A 16,321-nucleotide genomic window follows, 5' to 3' on the forward strand; every position below is an offset into this window, starting at 1 on the left:
AAAGGAAAAAAAGTTCATACTAAGAATACGCCTTGTCACCAATAACAGAGCTGAGATGCCGGCTGTTTTATCTTTGAACATAAAGAACAACTCATTAAAAAATGTAAAAGTGTCCCCGGCATCTTTCGATTTTTCAGTATGTGGCCCCCGGTGGAAAAAGTCTGGACACCCCTCATGTAACCAGCAAACTCTACTGCTCTGTACGTATAATTATTCACGTTAGTGATGAAACGACCATCATTGTATTGCAGCAATACAACACAAGCGACTCGAGACACAAAGAACACGTGACTTAGACAGCAGTTAAAGCCTTGTCATATGCCCAAACGTGGTGAAACAAGGTGCTCCGCTCCAGTAATGGATGTGTCATTATATCTGAAAAAAGTCACTTACATTGTACATGCAGTACAGCAGCACAGGGATGCTGAAAACTAATTTGCATATATTACTGCTATTGCTGGTATTAAATGAACGGCCACATTATTTTATGGTGAGGTACACTCGAACGCTGCTGTCAATGACTCAAGTATGACAGCGTGCAATTCTAATCCCACATTAAAGCCCCTGCTGCTGTTGGAGATGGAGCAGCTTTAATACTGCCAACAATTCCAAGGAAGTTCTGGCCATTTTACAGAAATTAGGACATGCTCAAACATTTGGGGTGACCTAAGTACGGCTCGGGGGCCATTTTTGGCCCGCAGCTTGTAGTAGACAAAAACAATAACAGCGGCAGACAACATTCACAACCGACATCCTTTATCATACTTCATTTAGTGAAGTAAGAATGGAATGTCCACATACAACAATTTAGACGTCATCGACAAGTATTCCTGCAGAAAGCTTGCATTTACATCGTCACAGCAATCCACCACAATGGTGATTTTATTTTCGATCGCTCTGAGGAGCACCAAAACCTCCAGAACCAAACCAGATGTCATTTAAACACAAATTAAAACGTTATTGACAACACGAAAGCTGTGGAAAGTTCCATTATCTGTTAGACCAGGGGTGTCCAAACTTTTTCCAGCAAGGGCCACATACTGAGGGCCACTTTGATATTTTGTAAACCAACACGTGTAGGTATGCTAAGAAAATATAGATATTTCAATTGCAGCAGATCCACACAACAGCAAACAATAATGAGGCAACTAGCAGAGAGTCCAAACTAAACTAAATGGTAGCCTGATTAACAATTACCCACAGGTGCTTCTGCCAGCCCTTACCAGCAGAACCAATGTTGCTGCTCATGATTCCAAAGCAGGAAATAGAAAACCAAATTAAGAGCACCAAACAGGAAACAATGTAAATAAAGGAAAAGCAAAACTGAAGTCCAAACTGTCATGTGGGACATGACAGTACCCCCCCAAAGAACGGATTCCAGACATTCCTAAAAAAATAGGGTAGATGGGTGGAGGACTGGTGGAGGGTTGTGGACCGGCACCCCCACTGTGACAAGCAGCCAGCGAGGACAAGCAAGGTGGCGGCGGCGGCGGCGGTGGGCTGAGCGCCACCGAAGCTGGCGAGTGGGAGGAAGGACAGAGCTGGTCTGCCAACGCAGCAAGTGAGGAGGAGGAAGACGAGCCTGTGATGGCCACTTCTGCTGTAACTGTGGAGGTCGAGCGCGGGTTAGCCATTCTTGCAGCCAGAGGCGAGGACAGATGCAGGATAGCCGCTCCTTCTGCGTCGCAGAGGTCGAGTGCGGGCTAGCCACTCTTGCAGTTGGAGGTGTGGGGGGCGGAAGCGGGTTGGCTCCTTCTGCTGCAGGTGTGGAGTTTGAGTGCGGGCTAGCCACTTGTGCAGCCTTTCCGCGCAGCCAGGACAGGAATTAGAGGTTGTTGGCACGGCCCTCTCCACTCAGCCATGACTAGAACTTGAGGTGACTTGAGCTTCACCGCCGGAGCTGAAAAGAGCTGTGCAGCTTCATTCGCACAACTTTTCATAGGCCCCCCTCAAGGGACCGATTCCAGATGTCCACCATATCCGCCAGGGGAAACAGGAAGGCCAATAAAAAACACTTTGGACACCCCTGCGTTAGACAGACGTCTTCTGCCAATGACAGCTACTAGCATCTAGCATTCTCCTACTCTTCCCACGATAGTTAAACAAGCTAAAATGACTGCAATCACCCTGTTGCATTTCGGAGGCACATAGCGTTTGGCCAACAATAAAATTAGAGAGAGTGCATGTAAACTGGGAGTTCACGTAGACGCGTGAAAACAGAGAAAACAAACTGTTTCGAGAATCCGACTCTTGAAGAAACAACAAAAAAAAGAACCAAAATGATCTCCGAGATTTATTTAAGGTGTGTAGCTAGGCCTTTCAGGCTAACATTTTGACAGTCGATAATTGTGCTATAAATTATCGACGATAATCGATAATGTCAACCTTTTTTTTAGACCATATTATCATGCAGTGATCACTGTGTCATGTCACATTTGAGCCCCTAGATGGTACTCAAGTGTAGTGTATCTGTGTGAGGCACAGAAGATGCCTACTATAACATCTTACGAATCGCAGGGCATCACCACTTCACGTACCCTGGGTACAGCGAGCTCGCGCCGCCCGGCACTTTACATTCGCTTCGCCTCAGTGAAGTGGTGGGTGTTTACACGAAGCGGCCTCATCTAGCTGGGGTGGATCTGAGGCCATGAGGCCATGAGGAAAATGTTTTTGAATTCATGACGTCATGAAAACACACTCTATGCTGGTAAAATACAATAAATGGTAAAAAAAAAAACAAGGTAATTTGGAAAAAATACAATAGAACTTGGGTTAAAATAAAACAGATTTCATAGGGCCCTACCCGATCCTCAAAAGTGACCACATTTCTCTCTAACAAATGAGGGAGATCAATTTTCATAAAACATGCTCTTGGGACACACATTACTGTAACATCATTAAACAGTCAATTTTCCGTAATTGGGGACCTTTACCTAAGGCTGATGAGCAACAGAAACCAGTCAGAATTTGCCCTCTGGAGTGGTTGTAAAACAATTTGCCCTGGTTTTCATTGCGTCCCAGCAGGAAAGCCATACATCAGTCCAATCAATCCACGGAGAAGTATTGTCTCCTTAATGAAGTAGAGTGTTGCCATTGAGGGCTGTGTGTATGCGCGTGTTTGTCACCAGAATTTATTACCCAGTAGATCCCTTCCGAGTCCCCTGCAGTGTTAAAACAATGAGGACATGATTGAGGTAAATTACAGCGGTGTCTCTCGCCCTCTTAGAAATAAATAGCGTCTCCCCTTGCCCTTGCTACAACACCGAACACCATTTTTCTCCTCTCCGCCCACATCATGTCTCATAGTCTGACACTCGTGATTCTTTTCTTGTTTTAGAAATGTCAAAACAACAAAACAACACGCTGCCTTGATTGGTCAGCTGTCCTCTCTCACCAGCTCACGTTGTTGCTCTCTTGAAAGCCCAGCACCACAATCACCACGCCAAGGCTGTTTGTCTTCCGTTAGCATGCGCAGGTGACATTTTCCTTCTATCTCGCCCATCAATCATCTGATCGCTATACCGTTCATCCCACGCTGCCTTAACCCAAGTCACATTTTTCTTTGCCTTTATTTTGTATAAAAAGACGGCACAGATTGAAGGGGACAACGTACACCCATCGATTTTCCGTCTTCTGAGGTCGCAACAGTCTTCACAGAGGCGGGATGCTGCTTGTGTGAAAAATCGTTCCGTACTGCCGAGTGGGACAAATGTGTGAAATGTAACATTCTCCCGCTCTGTTGTGTTGAAAGCAATTGTCCGACAAGTATTTAACACAGTGTGCCAGACATTGGCATCGTTGTGCACCCGTGGACACATCCAGTAAGCATCTCAAAGGAAATGCTTCAACCCACTCCGACAGTTATTAATGATAACCGCCACCTTGCATAGTTGAATTACATAGAACAGAGTAACAGAATAGAGTTGAAACAATCCACGAAGTCAAAGTCCACAGTCAGCTCGCTCATTCATGAACGGGAACGTGCATGCGGGCCATAGTGCCAATGCAATTACTCATCCTCACAGTTATTAAAGCGATAGCTCAGGTTTTTTGACATGAAGTTGTATGACATCCCCATCAGCAGTGTAGTGAATCAACAGTAACTTCTACCCCACTCTGATGCTAACTCTTTTGCGTAGCATATGCGTCGTTATCCTCGCAGGTAAACACTGGAACACGTACACAGCAATGGACAAGCGGCAGCACGCAGTGGTGCTAACGGAGAGAAAATAACGCAGAGGAATTGACTTTTCTGTGGGCTACGGTTTTGTGATGCAAATGTATTATTATGCATGCATATTATCTTGAGAAGCGAAACGCTTAACTTAAGAGACCCCAGCAACTAGCCGGAACTACTTTCCTCCACAACAAAAACCGACCAGAACTTGGTTCACGGTACGAAGTGGGGGAAAAGTCTTGATGCACGACACTGCTGATGGAGACGTCACACAACTTCATAAACTATGCCTTTAATAGCAAATGCAACCTTGCACAATAGAAACAGAAGGGCTTAAAATCGTCCGCTAAGTCAGCGCCCACAGTATAATCGATATCTCATGGCCAGGAACGTGCATGCGTCTCACGTATAAACGGAATAATATTGCTAGTATTCATGCAATCGCTCCTTCCACCAGTTCTTAACAATCAGCAAGTTGCACAATAGAAAAAGAAAGACTTGAAATAATCCACAAAGTTAAAATCCACGGCAATATCACACATTCTTTTTGTGCGATACAAAATGAGCAATACAATCAATTTAATATCAATTACATATACTCTGTTCCCTTGAGTTGTTTGACTAGTTTTGTTTATTTCCATTTCAAGCTTTTTAATTCATTTTACATTTCCTATTGACATTTTTTTTTTTATTTTAAAAAAGGGATTGGGTTCAACTTTGGAGTAACAAGCACAATTAACAGTCATCAACAAGGAGCGGGAGTGTAATTACTAGCTGGTCGCTATTTCATTGAATTTGCCTCATTAAACACACATCAATACCCTGTTCCCTTCCACCGTGATACCGAAAAAGACATCAAGCAAAAACCTCTGCTTCTTAATTTAGAATAAAAAAAAAAGGTTTAAAAACATAGCCTCTTCTTTTAAGTGGAGCATGGGGGGGTGTGAATGGTTACATAATCCCAAATTACAAGCACTGACAAACCGTTCATGTGTGCATACGCAGACACAGATAATTAAGTCGTAAAATTACAATTACACAGCTGTGTGCATACATACAACAAGCACCAAAAGATAGATGAGGGCGATGAAGATAATAAAAGTGAGGGGAAATTTAATAAACGGAAAGGAAACAAGAGGAAGGAGTGGGGAGGTTGTATGAATAGATATTCTGCATGGAGGGGAATGAGGACGTGGGTGATGACGTCAAAAGTGGAGGTGATGCTGGTCGATGGGGGAAGCTGGTAACTGGTTATAGGAAGGAGTGAGGTGCAGAGGCGAGAGCGGCTCGGGAATAGATGAAGGCACAAGGCGTGGGTGGGCTCAACTGAGCCTGATGGACAGCCAAAAATAGAGCGCTAATTAATAGTCTGAAAACCGCTGGAGAGGCAGGTGCGCTGAGAGGAAATAAAGTGATCGCTTCCTCATATTGTGTGCCGTTAATGTAGTAAGGAAATAGCGCAGGCAGCACGAGAGGAAAGACTGAGATGAATACTAATTAGGGGCGTATTGGTACATGTATTGGTCATCTGGTTTTACGGCACGCGGGCCTGTCACGATAACAAATTTTCCTGGCCGATAATTGTGCTACAAATTATCGTCGATAATCGATGTTATCGACAACATTTTTTGAGACAATTTTTCCCTTGTCATGAGAGGTGTAGTTCACATTTGAACCACTAGATGGTCCTCAAGTATAGTGTACCTGTGTGAGCCAGAAGTTGCCTGTATGTATGTTGTTGGCTGTTGACAGTGAAAGACGTTTGAGGTCAACCACGTTGTTCTTAATGTTTCACAGAAACATCACAATTATATGGCAGAAATTTTCTATAACCGTACTGAATGGTTGCATTTCTTTTGCAATGTAGTGAGCGACACTGTCTGTGAGCGCACCATTTTTGCACTGTTTTGTTTATATTTCCTTTGCCGACCAAACGCCTCAGTAAGCGTTGACTGTCGGGACGAAGGCTCCGCTGCCCGAGGCACCTCAATTGGTAGTTTTTTTCCCAATTGAGAAAACCGTCCGTGTCGGCCGTCGGTGTTCATGCGCTCACCTTGCTCATTCTTTTTAAAACCGAAATATTCCCACACTGGGGCTGTGGCATTCGCCTTAGAAACCATGGCGTCTGTGCCTTCATTCATGTTAGCGTATGCTTTCTCACGAGGCTAATTTGGTGCTAGCACTCCGCACTCAGAGGCCCGCGTCCACAAAGAGGCTGAATGAGAGAAGATGAGGGTTCACTCTCTCCATTTATTCCACTCTAGAACCAATGCACACAGACAGCTGCAGAGTGAACCCTCTTGTCATCCAGCCTGTGTGGAACAGAGAGATGAGCAGATGAAACACACGCATACGTTAATTTATCGAGGGTTGTTTTTTTTTTAATTGTTCGATTAATCGATTATCGTGACGGGCCTAACCATATGGAAGATTCGCTGCAGTACAGATGAGTACCGAGTTCACACCTGGTGATCCTTAAACCAATGCAGCATAGCCATAGCTAGCGGTGGTCATGGTTAGTGATAGTGCCAAGAAGAAGCCAGAGCTTGAAAACCCTCTTCTTTCATTAAAGTCTCCTGTTTGGGAGCCGGTGAAATAGGTAAACGAACAAAGATAAATGGATAAGAGCAAAGAATTATGCTGGTGTTCAGTGGAGATTGGAAACGGGGTTGCAAGCTGGAAATATTAACGCTGCACTTTAGTCAATAAAGAACTTGAATTTCCTAAAATTAAAAAATAATTTAGACTGTTCAAACTGTTATTGTTGCACCTGTTGTCTGCATTGCTGTGCTTTCCTAAAAATAAATGTAAACCTTTTGATATTTTCATTTTTATTTTATTATTTTTATTTTTTATATGAGAATAGTATTAAAGTTGGAGAATCGCTGCCTGCAGCTTTTTATGTTTCATTATAAAGATCATTACAGCTCCTAAACACTAAGCATGTTTTTTGCTCCCTTGCTGTATCGTAAACGAACCGAACTGTGCCCTAAAAACAGAGGTATGTACCAAACCGTGATTATGGTGTACCCATGCTACACCCATACAAAATAAAAATAAAAACAGGGCGATTATGCACGTGCACACGCCTGACATGTGAGATGTGTGTTTAATCCCACAAACTGACCGTAAAAGTTTTCCAACAGGTGCACACACACACACACACACACACACGCACGCATGCACACAGCGAGTCCTCACCATGTGTGTGCAACAGTGAAGCGCCTCTGCTTGTGGATGTTGTTGTTGAGCAGCATGCGGCGAAGCAATCGCGGCGAGTTGCGCGGGGACAGGCGGGGGGAGATGGAGGAGGGCGAACGTCGGTGTCCGCGGGGCCTCTCCGGGTGCAGCAGGTTCTCCCGCAGGATCTTCACCAGGTCCTCATTCAGGCCCGAGTGCTTCGGCATGGGGGGCACGGCCAGGGTGTCCTGGTGCGTCACCCCCATGGCTGCCTGCTGGGCCATGCCTTCTCCAAGGCACCAGTACTACCAGTGCCACCACCTCCACCAGCACCAGTAGCAGTCACAGCACAGTAAGAAAAAAATAATAAATTCCCTCAGTGGTGTCAGTCCAGTTTTCTCCTCAAAATGCGAAAAATGTGCCAAAATTCCTCTGGATAGTGAGCAAAATAAATAAAGAAAAAAATCCCTGCTCCTCCTCGTCGGATGGGCACCGAGGGCTGCTGCCTTTGTCTGCACCACTACACTGGATGTCTGCTTGCTGTGTGTGAGAGCACACAAGAAGATGAGGGGACGATGGAGGACAGGAAGGGAAGGCGGGATGCGAGCACAAAAAAGGAGGGGGGGGGATTTCCGTCCAGTAGATCCAAAGCCGGCGGGAGTTAAACTGAATCAATGCGTGCCCTCAAACAGCACAGCATTGTTTATGGTGAAAGCTACTAAACCATTACCAGCACGGTGCGACTAAATCCAGCAAAGCTTGTTGGGAGTTCTGCACCATCCAATCGAAGCAATTCATCCATCCTCTCCTCCCCACCTCCCTCTCAGAGAATGACTGCTGACTGCAGCCCGTTTGTAAGCGACTGATCCTTTGGAAGCTGCACAGAGCGAGTGTGTCAGAGTGTGCGTTTAATAAAACGTAAAAAAAAAAAAAAAGAGGAAGGAATGCTGGAATCCTGTGTGAGTGGAGTCACATGCGTTATACAAAGGGCGCTAAAAGCACACATTAGTTAGCCCCCATCAATGCTGATAACATGTGGGTCCAGCTACATCACAAAAGTCAACATTGTTATGACCGTGTATCTTGTCAGAGGACAATGCTATTGAAATGAAACTTAGATCTAACTAAAAGTAGACTTTATGGCAGTATTGTCAAACCCGCTTATAAAGGCCATGTGTTTGCCAACCCTCACGACTCTTTTGCTTTTTTGGTTGCATCCCTGTCCTGACTGATCAGTAAAATACGGCTAAAGCAACAATAGTTGCGGCAATAACAATAAATGAATGGAATGAATGCAAAGAGACGTTGGCGGCACACTGTTTTCATCTTAACCACTTCTCTGGATGTACAGTAAGCCCTCGTTTAGCATGGTCAATTGGATAAGTGAATTTCCGCAAAGTAGGATTCCTCATTTACTAAACAGAATATTTTTGTAGTTGGAGCATAAAAAAAACATGTTTACAACCCTCTAAATGCGTTTTTCTTTATATTATTAGAGCCCTTTAGCCAAAATAAACCCAATATTGTCACCTTTACACTGGTATTACCCAATATAGTAGACATAATCAGAGTAAATCACACATTGAACACATTTGTGCTCGTGCGTGTTGCTACAAATGTGTTCCGGATGTGTGCAGGACAGGAAGTGACGTCAGGGGTTCAGAGTTGAGTTTCAGCTTGGCATGGCTTACAGTAGACGTGTTATTACTGTGATTATGATTATGCTATTATTACTGTGCCTGCTGTGAGATATTTCACAATAAAAGTCTGTTGTTCCGGTAATCTAGTCTGGCGCTTGTATCGTTCACCACACATTACTGACACCTCGTGACCAGTGTAGAATACTACATATCACAATTTGAATGCATCCCCTTATAGTTGTATTTGACTTCATTAAGCATTTTTTATGCTTGAAAATACTTAATTTAGACAGAAAAATTACCTAATATTTGCTTAAATATGCATTTTTTTTTTTTTACTAATAGACTGTATTCAACCACAAAACAGCATGATTCATTATTAATAATAGAATTTAATTTTGAAAAAACATTATTGAGTGAACCCAAGAAATTCAAACCACGGTGTGGCGAGGGATGACTGTATTTCTCCAGCAAGTCCAAGAGTTCCCAGACAGTGGACCTTGAAGACGGAAGAGTTTTCAAGCTCTGGCTTCTCCTTGACACAACCGCTATGCATGACTCCTGCTAGGCAAAGTCTGGGCTGCACTGTATTTATTTAAAGGAGTAGACACAGTTGTACTTCCTGTCCCTCACTCAGTGTGTTCCGTGTGGGAAGTCTGTACGCCTCTGTACCGTATGTTCCGTACAAAAAAAAGTAGTATTAGTAGTATTAGTATTATTTTAGCTGTTATTTAAAATAATGTTTCAAAAAAATCTGTTGAGTGATGACAGTGATGACACTGCCCACACCAACAGCGTGAATGCTTGTTTTTCAGCATTTACACATTTATCCTAGACCCCAGCTTCCCAAAGTGCACTACGGCAACCTGCGTACCCCGACGGCTTGACTACATTAGCACCAAACCCTGAGGTTTACGTAATGCGCTGGAACGCCTCACGTGAACAACCACAGCAGGCAGTACAGTGCAGAAGAAACGTGACCGCATGAAGTTGTTCATTGTTCTGTGCGTTAGATGAACAAATCAGTAAGTTTGATGATGACGTTGTGCATTAAAAGTGATTAAACCTGAAGATGTTTCAAGATCATTTATAGTGTGAGAGCTGGTTTTCTTATTGGTGCTGTTTAGTGTGTTTTCTGTGCCGTATGAGTTCGTTGACTGGATGCGCTGACCATGTTGGAAAGCCCACGTAAGTCATTTTATGATTTCGGGCGTTGCAGCCAATTTGCTCGGCAGTCCTTGAACACACCATGTGTGACGCAGATTGAAACTTATGTGTGTGAGCTTCTCCGACGCTGCACAGACAGATGTGTATTTTCTATTCCTCCTTTCACTTTGTCCTTGTTCAAAAATGGTAATGCTGTGCGTAAATGCACAGAGGTTAGGTTTAATAATGTTAGCTCTGTGCTGCTGTGCATTTTTGCTTGGTGCATGATGATTCATTTCTTTATTGACTTCTGTATGTTACGTGCCTTTGTCTTCATAAGTATTTACAATGGTTACGTTTACGTCTAACATTAGTTGCATTTTACTGACTATGTCCATGTCGTTGCAGACCAAAGCTCACCAAAAAAGCAAAGACCACAGTTCACCACATCTTACCACAGCTTGTCACCACTGCCACCAAACAGAAGACAAACCTGCCAGGAGATACACTGTCTTACCCTTCTAAAAACCCTCTCAGTTTTAAATGAGTAGCCTATGTTGAAAAATAGGACACATGATGTTTTAATATGTCATAAAATATCATATATTTAATAATATATCAGAGATGTTCCTTTGTGTGGTCTACGTTTTTTTAAGTGTGCAGGAGTAGGGGGGACATGACTTCCAGTCAGATGCCTGAAGGGGTACGCGACTGTGAAAAGTTTGGGAACCAAAGTCCAAGACCAAAGGATCTTCAAAGAATGGTGGCTTGTAGCAACTGTAATAAATGTTATTGTTTCCAGATGAATTGAAGTGAGGCTTCTCTTCTATGTTACATCATGGAATGCTGATGACACATCCAGCCATGACAGCTTGCATTGTAGCATCTCAACAATCATTCTAGCTCTCCTTCCGCTTTCTTCCTTTCCACCACTGTCATTTCTGCTTATTTGCTTCTGATCTTTTCTTTTAAAATGTTTTTTCCTCAACCCCTCCTTGTTGTCGCATAGCCACGTGCATCCCTCCCGACCCCTAGTTACCAGGGGCAACAAAGACGGAGTGGATTCATCATTAAAATAAAGGCTGCAGGAACAAAAGCAAAAGGGGGTGGGCGAGGTAAGGGGTTTGGTTGGAAGAAAACACACAAACACACACATCCTCCTCTTTTAAGAAGACATGTATGAAAAGCATCCATGCTATTGCCATGGCGACCCCACATCACCTACATACGTGGTCTATAATAATAGCGGACCAGCCTGGATACCTGAAGAGTTGCGTTTGCATTCTACAGCACGGTTTTGTGAGTGCAGATGCGACTAGCCAATGTTTACTGTATTAACCCGAATACAAGGTGACCATGAATATAAGACGACCCCTCTCAAGACTGACAGACTATACGACGGTTTACTGGCACAATAATTAATATCAATTTCATTAATTTGAAATCTGGTTCTTAATACGGCTAGTGGAAAACTCGGTCGGCTTCTAAGAGATTCCGGCAAACTTCAACACACCTTCACACTTATTCAGAATCAGCACGAATCAAGCAGAAGCAGCCGGAATGAAACATTTCAATGATTCCACCGCATTCAGAAGAGAATTACTACTCTGTAAGAATGCCGTTCCAATAATTACATTGCGTTTTAAACCAGTCTCAAATCATTCTTGCACATTTGACTCGAATGTAATTGGAATACAGTAGGAATATTAAGAATACTGTTAGAATGCAGTCAGAGTATTTGGAAAGCACTTTGCACGCCATATGATTGGTGCCTGAAGTCTGGTCAGAGGGTGCAGAATCGTCAGGAATAGGAGCTGGCTCTTCAGGGGCTTCTTGGGTTGCAGCACCTCAGCCTTGTCCACGTCGGCGGCCGGTGGTGGAGTTCCTCACCTTGGCTCCTTTTCTCCCTGGCGGGATGACGTGATGCGAATAATGCAACGCTTTCATGGTGAGTGAGATGTCAGTGGCAGCTAGCTGCGTTTTTATGTGATTATGCACTCGTCCAACTTACATCCGGACTCATTCAAGAGACATTGGGACATTTCGACTGCATTTGAGGCGCATTCGAGCGGCAACTGAAAGAATGTAACGGCATTCAAAGTGCATTCCAGCTAAAGTCTTGCAGTCAGAGTGCAGTTATAATACCTTTCGAATCCCGTTCGATATTCTTCCACTTCAAACTTCAACCGAATGTTTAGCATTACCAAAACATGTGGGCCGGCCACAAGAATGGGCCCGAATATTAGGAATGCACTCACAATGCGGTCAGAATTTTTACAATGCACCTCGAATATCCACGAATAAACCAGAAATGTTCATTCCGAGAGCACTGTGGCTCATTCCACCTCTAGTGTGACTCGGGTTTCAGAAAGGTACTGTGTACTGTGGGGACAAAGGCCTGCTGACCTCAACTTGGAATATACTGTAATCGGGTCGTCGAAGAAATACTTCAAGGCTCTTCTCAATCCCAATTTTTATTTTTTCCCAGGCAAAGACCCACTCCGCGACCCACTTTTAAATCGTGCTACTGCGGGTAAATCGTGTTACTGCATTCACTGTGGAAGCAAAGGAAAAACTTCATTGTACAGAGAAACTTGTGTCCTTGCTGTGCATATGACAATAAACTATATCCTATCTTCACCCCCGCAGTATGCTGTTTATCAAAGACTATTAGATACTGTATAATGTCCTCAGCAACCTGTCCTCAACCCAACTGTTTGATCACAACTTCAGCGACCAAGATAATTGTGTCTTGCCTACAGTCGAGCATGGTGGTGGTAGCGGGGCTGCACGAGAGCTGCCAGCACTGGGGAACTGTGGTTGAATCTGAATCACAGCATGCACTGTGACCTTGTGAAGCAGAGCATGACCCCCTGCCTTTGGAAATCGGGTCGCAAGATGGTTTTCTACCGTAAGGACTCCAAACACACATCCAAGGTGACAAGTGCCTTGCTGAGGGAAGCTGAAGGTGAAGGTGATGGTGTGGCCAAGTATGTCTCCAACCATGTTGGGTGACTTGCCACTCCTGGTTGAGGACTGGAATACCAGCTGCTTGACTTTTGAGGCATACTTCCAGAAAATGATGGTTGAAGTAGTTCCAAGCAAATGCACACAAAGGCATCACAGCAAAAAGCAGTTGAATCATTTCATGATGGGAATGACACACAACAAAGACGCTGCTACAAACATCACTCTTGGTGTAGGTGTTGACGAGGCTGACATTATTTAACCTCATTGTGCTAAGCTGAAGGACACGTCACAGTTCATTTACAGTGTCTACTTAAAAGCAGCTTAACACGAGCGTGCATTGAAGCACTCCTATTTGACAGTATGAACAATCGCAAGAGATCGGATGCCTTTTTCTCTAGCAGTGCATACCATGCTGTCACCTCAGGGAAGGCAACACTACCCTCATTTGACAAACGGTGTAAATGTGATATATGCTATGCCTGATGCAACACTGCAATCATTCTGCTAACTCCTTCGGGCAACAAAAAATGTATAAATATGAATTTTCAAATTTATTATGAAAAGACAAGAGGACAACAAAACGTAGTTTTATTTCATCTGCAGTGCAATCAAAACCTTAACAAAACTGTCACCAAATGGGGAGACACGATGCAGTCCCACTTTCATGCAGCTCTGCCTCCCTCTTGTGGACATGTTTCTACTTTCACGGTTGTATTAGGAGGCTTTCATATAAAGGCATGGGCCGGTTACCGGTTTCAAGGTATAGCACGGGATCAACATGCCACGGTTTCAAAACCACTAAAACAGTCCATCATACCATCCTAAGTGAAACTTGGTGAAATGAAATTAAACTCAGCAAATACACAATCCAACAATTCCAAAACACTTGTGGACAAGTTGTGACCTGCACATTCACCACGCTATGAAATACGTAACATTAGGAGGTTTTTTACTATTATTATTATTTATGTTGTGACCTTCTTTGAGCCACTCATTGAGCCAGCGATTGCATTTATTTGCATTTTGCGTAAAAAGTTTCCAGGGGGATCCAAACGTCTCATAAAAAGTGATTGATTTTTTTTTCCCTTCAATTTAAGGTACTGTCTTAGTCTTAATTCGCGTGCTTAAAACCACATTAAAACTGCATAATCTATCATGATGGTTTGGCCTGCTCCCCTCCCTTCTCATGCAATGGACCAGTCCGTGTTACCGCGCATGTGCGTATCGACTCCGGAAGATGGGAGCCAAACAAACTTGGTGTGGTTTGGAGAGAGCTGATGCGGAGTTACCCGAGTGGAGCGGAGAAGAGGAGAAGGCGAGAGGAAAGCAAACTGACCGAAGGCGTCAACCTTTTTCACAGTCACAACAAACACAGACACGTGTGTTTGTTGTGACTGTGAAAAAGGTTTGACGCACCGCTGAGGAGAATACAGTTTTGGAGATGAAGCTTTCATCACAAAGACGTGCTTATGTTGTTGCTTAATGATGTTGCTTAAATGCTCGTATCAATGACAGTAAAAGCTTAGAGATGATTCACTTGTTATGGATTTTAAGGTCTTCTTCTAGCTCAGGAAATAGGCTCATTTTCCCATAGTCACACCTGTTAGTAGATGATAAACATTAATATTTAAAACGGTTTTTGGGGGGCACATAAACATGGTTAACTAGCAACTTTAGCTGACAGATACCTAACAGATTTCAAAAGCAGGAAAAAAGTACTCACATTTTGTAAAAATTAAATGAACAAAAAGGATGCGGAGGGCCCCAGTGACTGGGTTTGCCTTTGGCCCCCAAATGACTAAATAAGCCCCTGAGTAGAAGTTACATTAAGCCTGCCAAGCTGTAAATGCATGCTCAACAACCATACAACCAACAACCAACAACCATCTATGCAGATTGTCCTCACTATACAGTAGGGTCGCGGGGGTCTGCTGAAGCCTATCCCATCTGACTTCGGGCGAGATGCGGGGTACACCCTCAACTCAGTGGCGGAGCTACGGGGTGGCCAGTGGTGGCCGTGGTCACCCCTGGTCACTGTCCGGCCACCCCACTGGCCATCTAGACAATTCAGGTATCAACTTATTGCTACCCCTATATGAGTAATGGTCTCACCTTGGCCACCCCAATGAAAAATGTTTGGCTCCGCCACTGCCGGGACTGGTCGCCAGCCAATCGCAGTGCACGCTCAGCAGGCACGTCTCATCTAAACTGGAATATCCCAAGTTGACCAGTAGATGGCAGCATCCGTGCAGTTATCGCTTGTAGCAGACACGCGTGCCAAAAATAATGCACATTGTTATAGTTTCTTTTAAAAATCAATCCTGGCCGTTGTAATGCGTATTCTGACCTATCGTGTGGGGTAATAAAGCAATGTTTTTCTCAATACGTCAGTGAGTCTATTGCAAAAACTGACATTTGTGAATTTCTCTTGGAGATCAATAAAGTATCTATCGATCTATTTATGGCACATTCACTTCGAATGAGTCACATACAAACCGTAAAATTGAGTCCATCTGAAAAAGTGTGCATTCCGATCATTCCTGACTGGTGTCATTAAAATGGCACAAGGTGGGAAGGCAGACGTCAAGGGAGACTGCTGCTCAATGTGGAAATTAATTTCAGAACATTTTATTCAAACACCTCAACGGGCCTCAGAGTGACCTCCATTACCAGGTATATCCGGTCTCTCTCTCTCTCTCTCTCTCACGCTATTTCTGATACACGCCAGCAGCACAGCTGCCATCATGACCCTAACTCAGGGGTGAGCAAACTACGGCCCGGGGGCCAAGCAGACTTAAACTAGTGTGCGTGTATTGAATATGTAGTGTGGCCCCCCCTCGTCCAGTTTTGTTAACTCCATGCGGCGCGCGAGTCAAAAAGTTTGCCTCCCCCTGCACCTAACTGGGTTAGGGTTAGTGTTGGTCCTTCTGTGTGCCCCCACAATGGGTTGAAAGGTCGGACCCCTCGCCCTCTTCTGGCCCAAAGAAACATGAGCAAATGCTGGCAAACTGGCAGGTAAAGCTGCAAATAGTTCATCTTGTGAATAATCAAGTATAATTGGCGTAAGTAGGTAAATTGGAGACATGAGTGAATATAAGGTACTAAAATTTCTCAAAATCATGCAAATAGCATTAAAAATGTTTGTCATATCATAACATTCATTTTACTGATGCTTATTTCACTCTAATTGCTTTATTATTATTATTAT

General features: G+C 43.8%; 1 protein-coding gene across 4 annotated transcripts in view; it reads right to left on the reverse strand.

The window, feature by feature from the left end:
• pde4d (phosphodiesterase 4D, cAMP-specific) overlaps positions 1-16,321 on the reverse strand; it is a 188,897-nt gene that overhangs the window by 104,914 nt on the left and 67,662 nt on the right. Inside the window, exon 1 of one of the 4 annotated variants that reach the window (XM_054773490.1) lies at positions 7,379-8,213. The exons of the other annotated variants lie outside the window; for them this stretch is intronic. Within the exon in view, the coding sequence (XP_054629465.1) occupies positions 7,379-7,641 (263 nt within the window). The 5' untranslated portion in view covers positions 7,642-8,213. Of the gene's footprint in view, positions 1-7,378; positions 8,214-16,321 lie in introns of those variants that run through there. 4 annotated transcript variants of the gene reach the window in all.

The sequence above is a fragment of the Dunckerocampus dactyliophorus genome, chromosome 4 (genome assembly GCF_027744805.1).
Source record: "Dunckerocampus dactyliophorus isolate RoL2022-P2 chromosome 4, RoL_Ddac_1.1, whole genome shotgun sequence".
NCBI lineage: Eukaryota > Metazoa > Chordata > Actinopteri > Syngnathiformes > Syngnathidae > Dunckerocampus > Dunckerocampus dactyliophorus.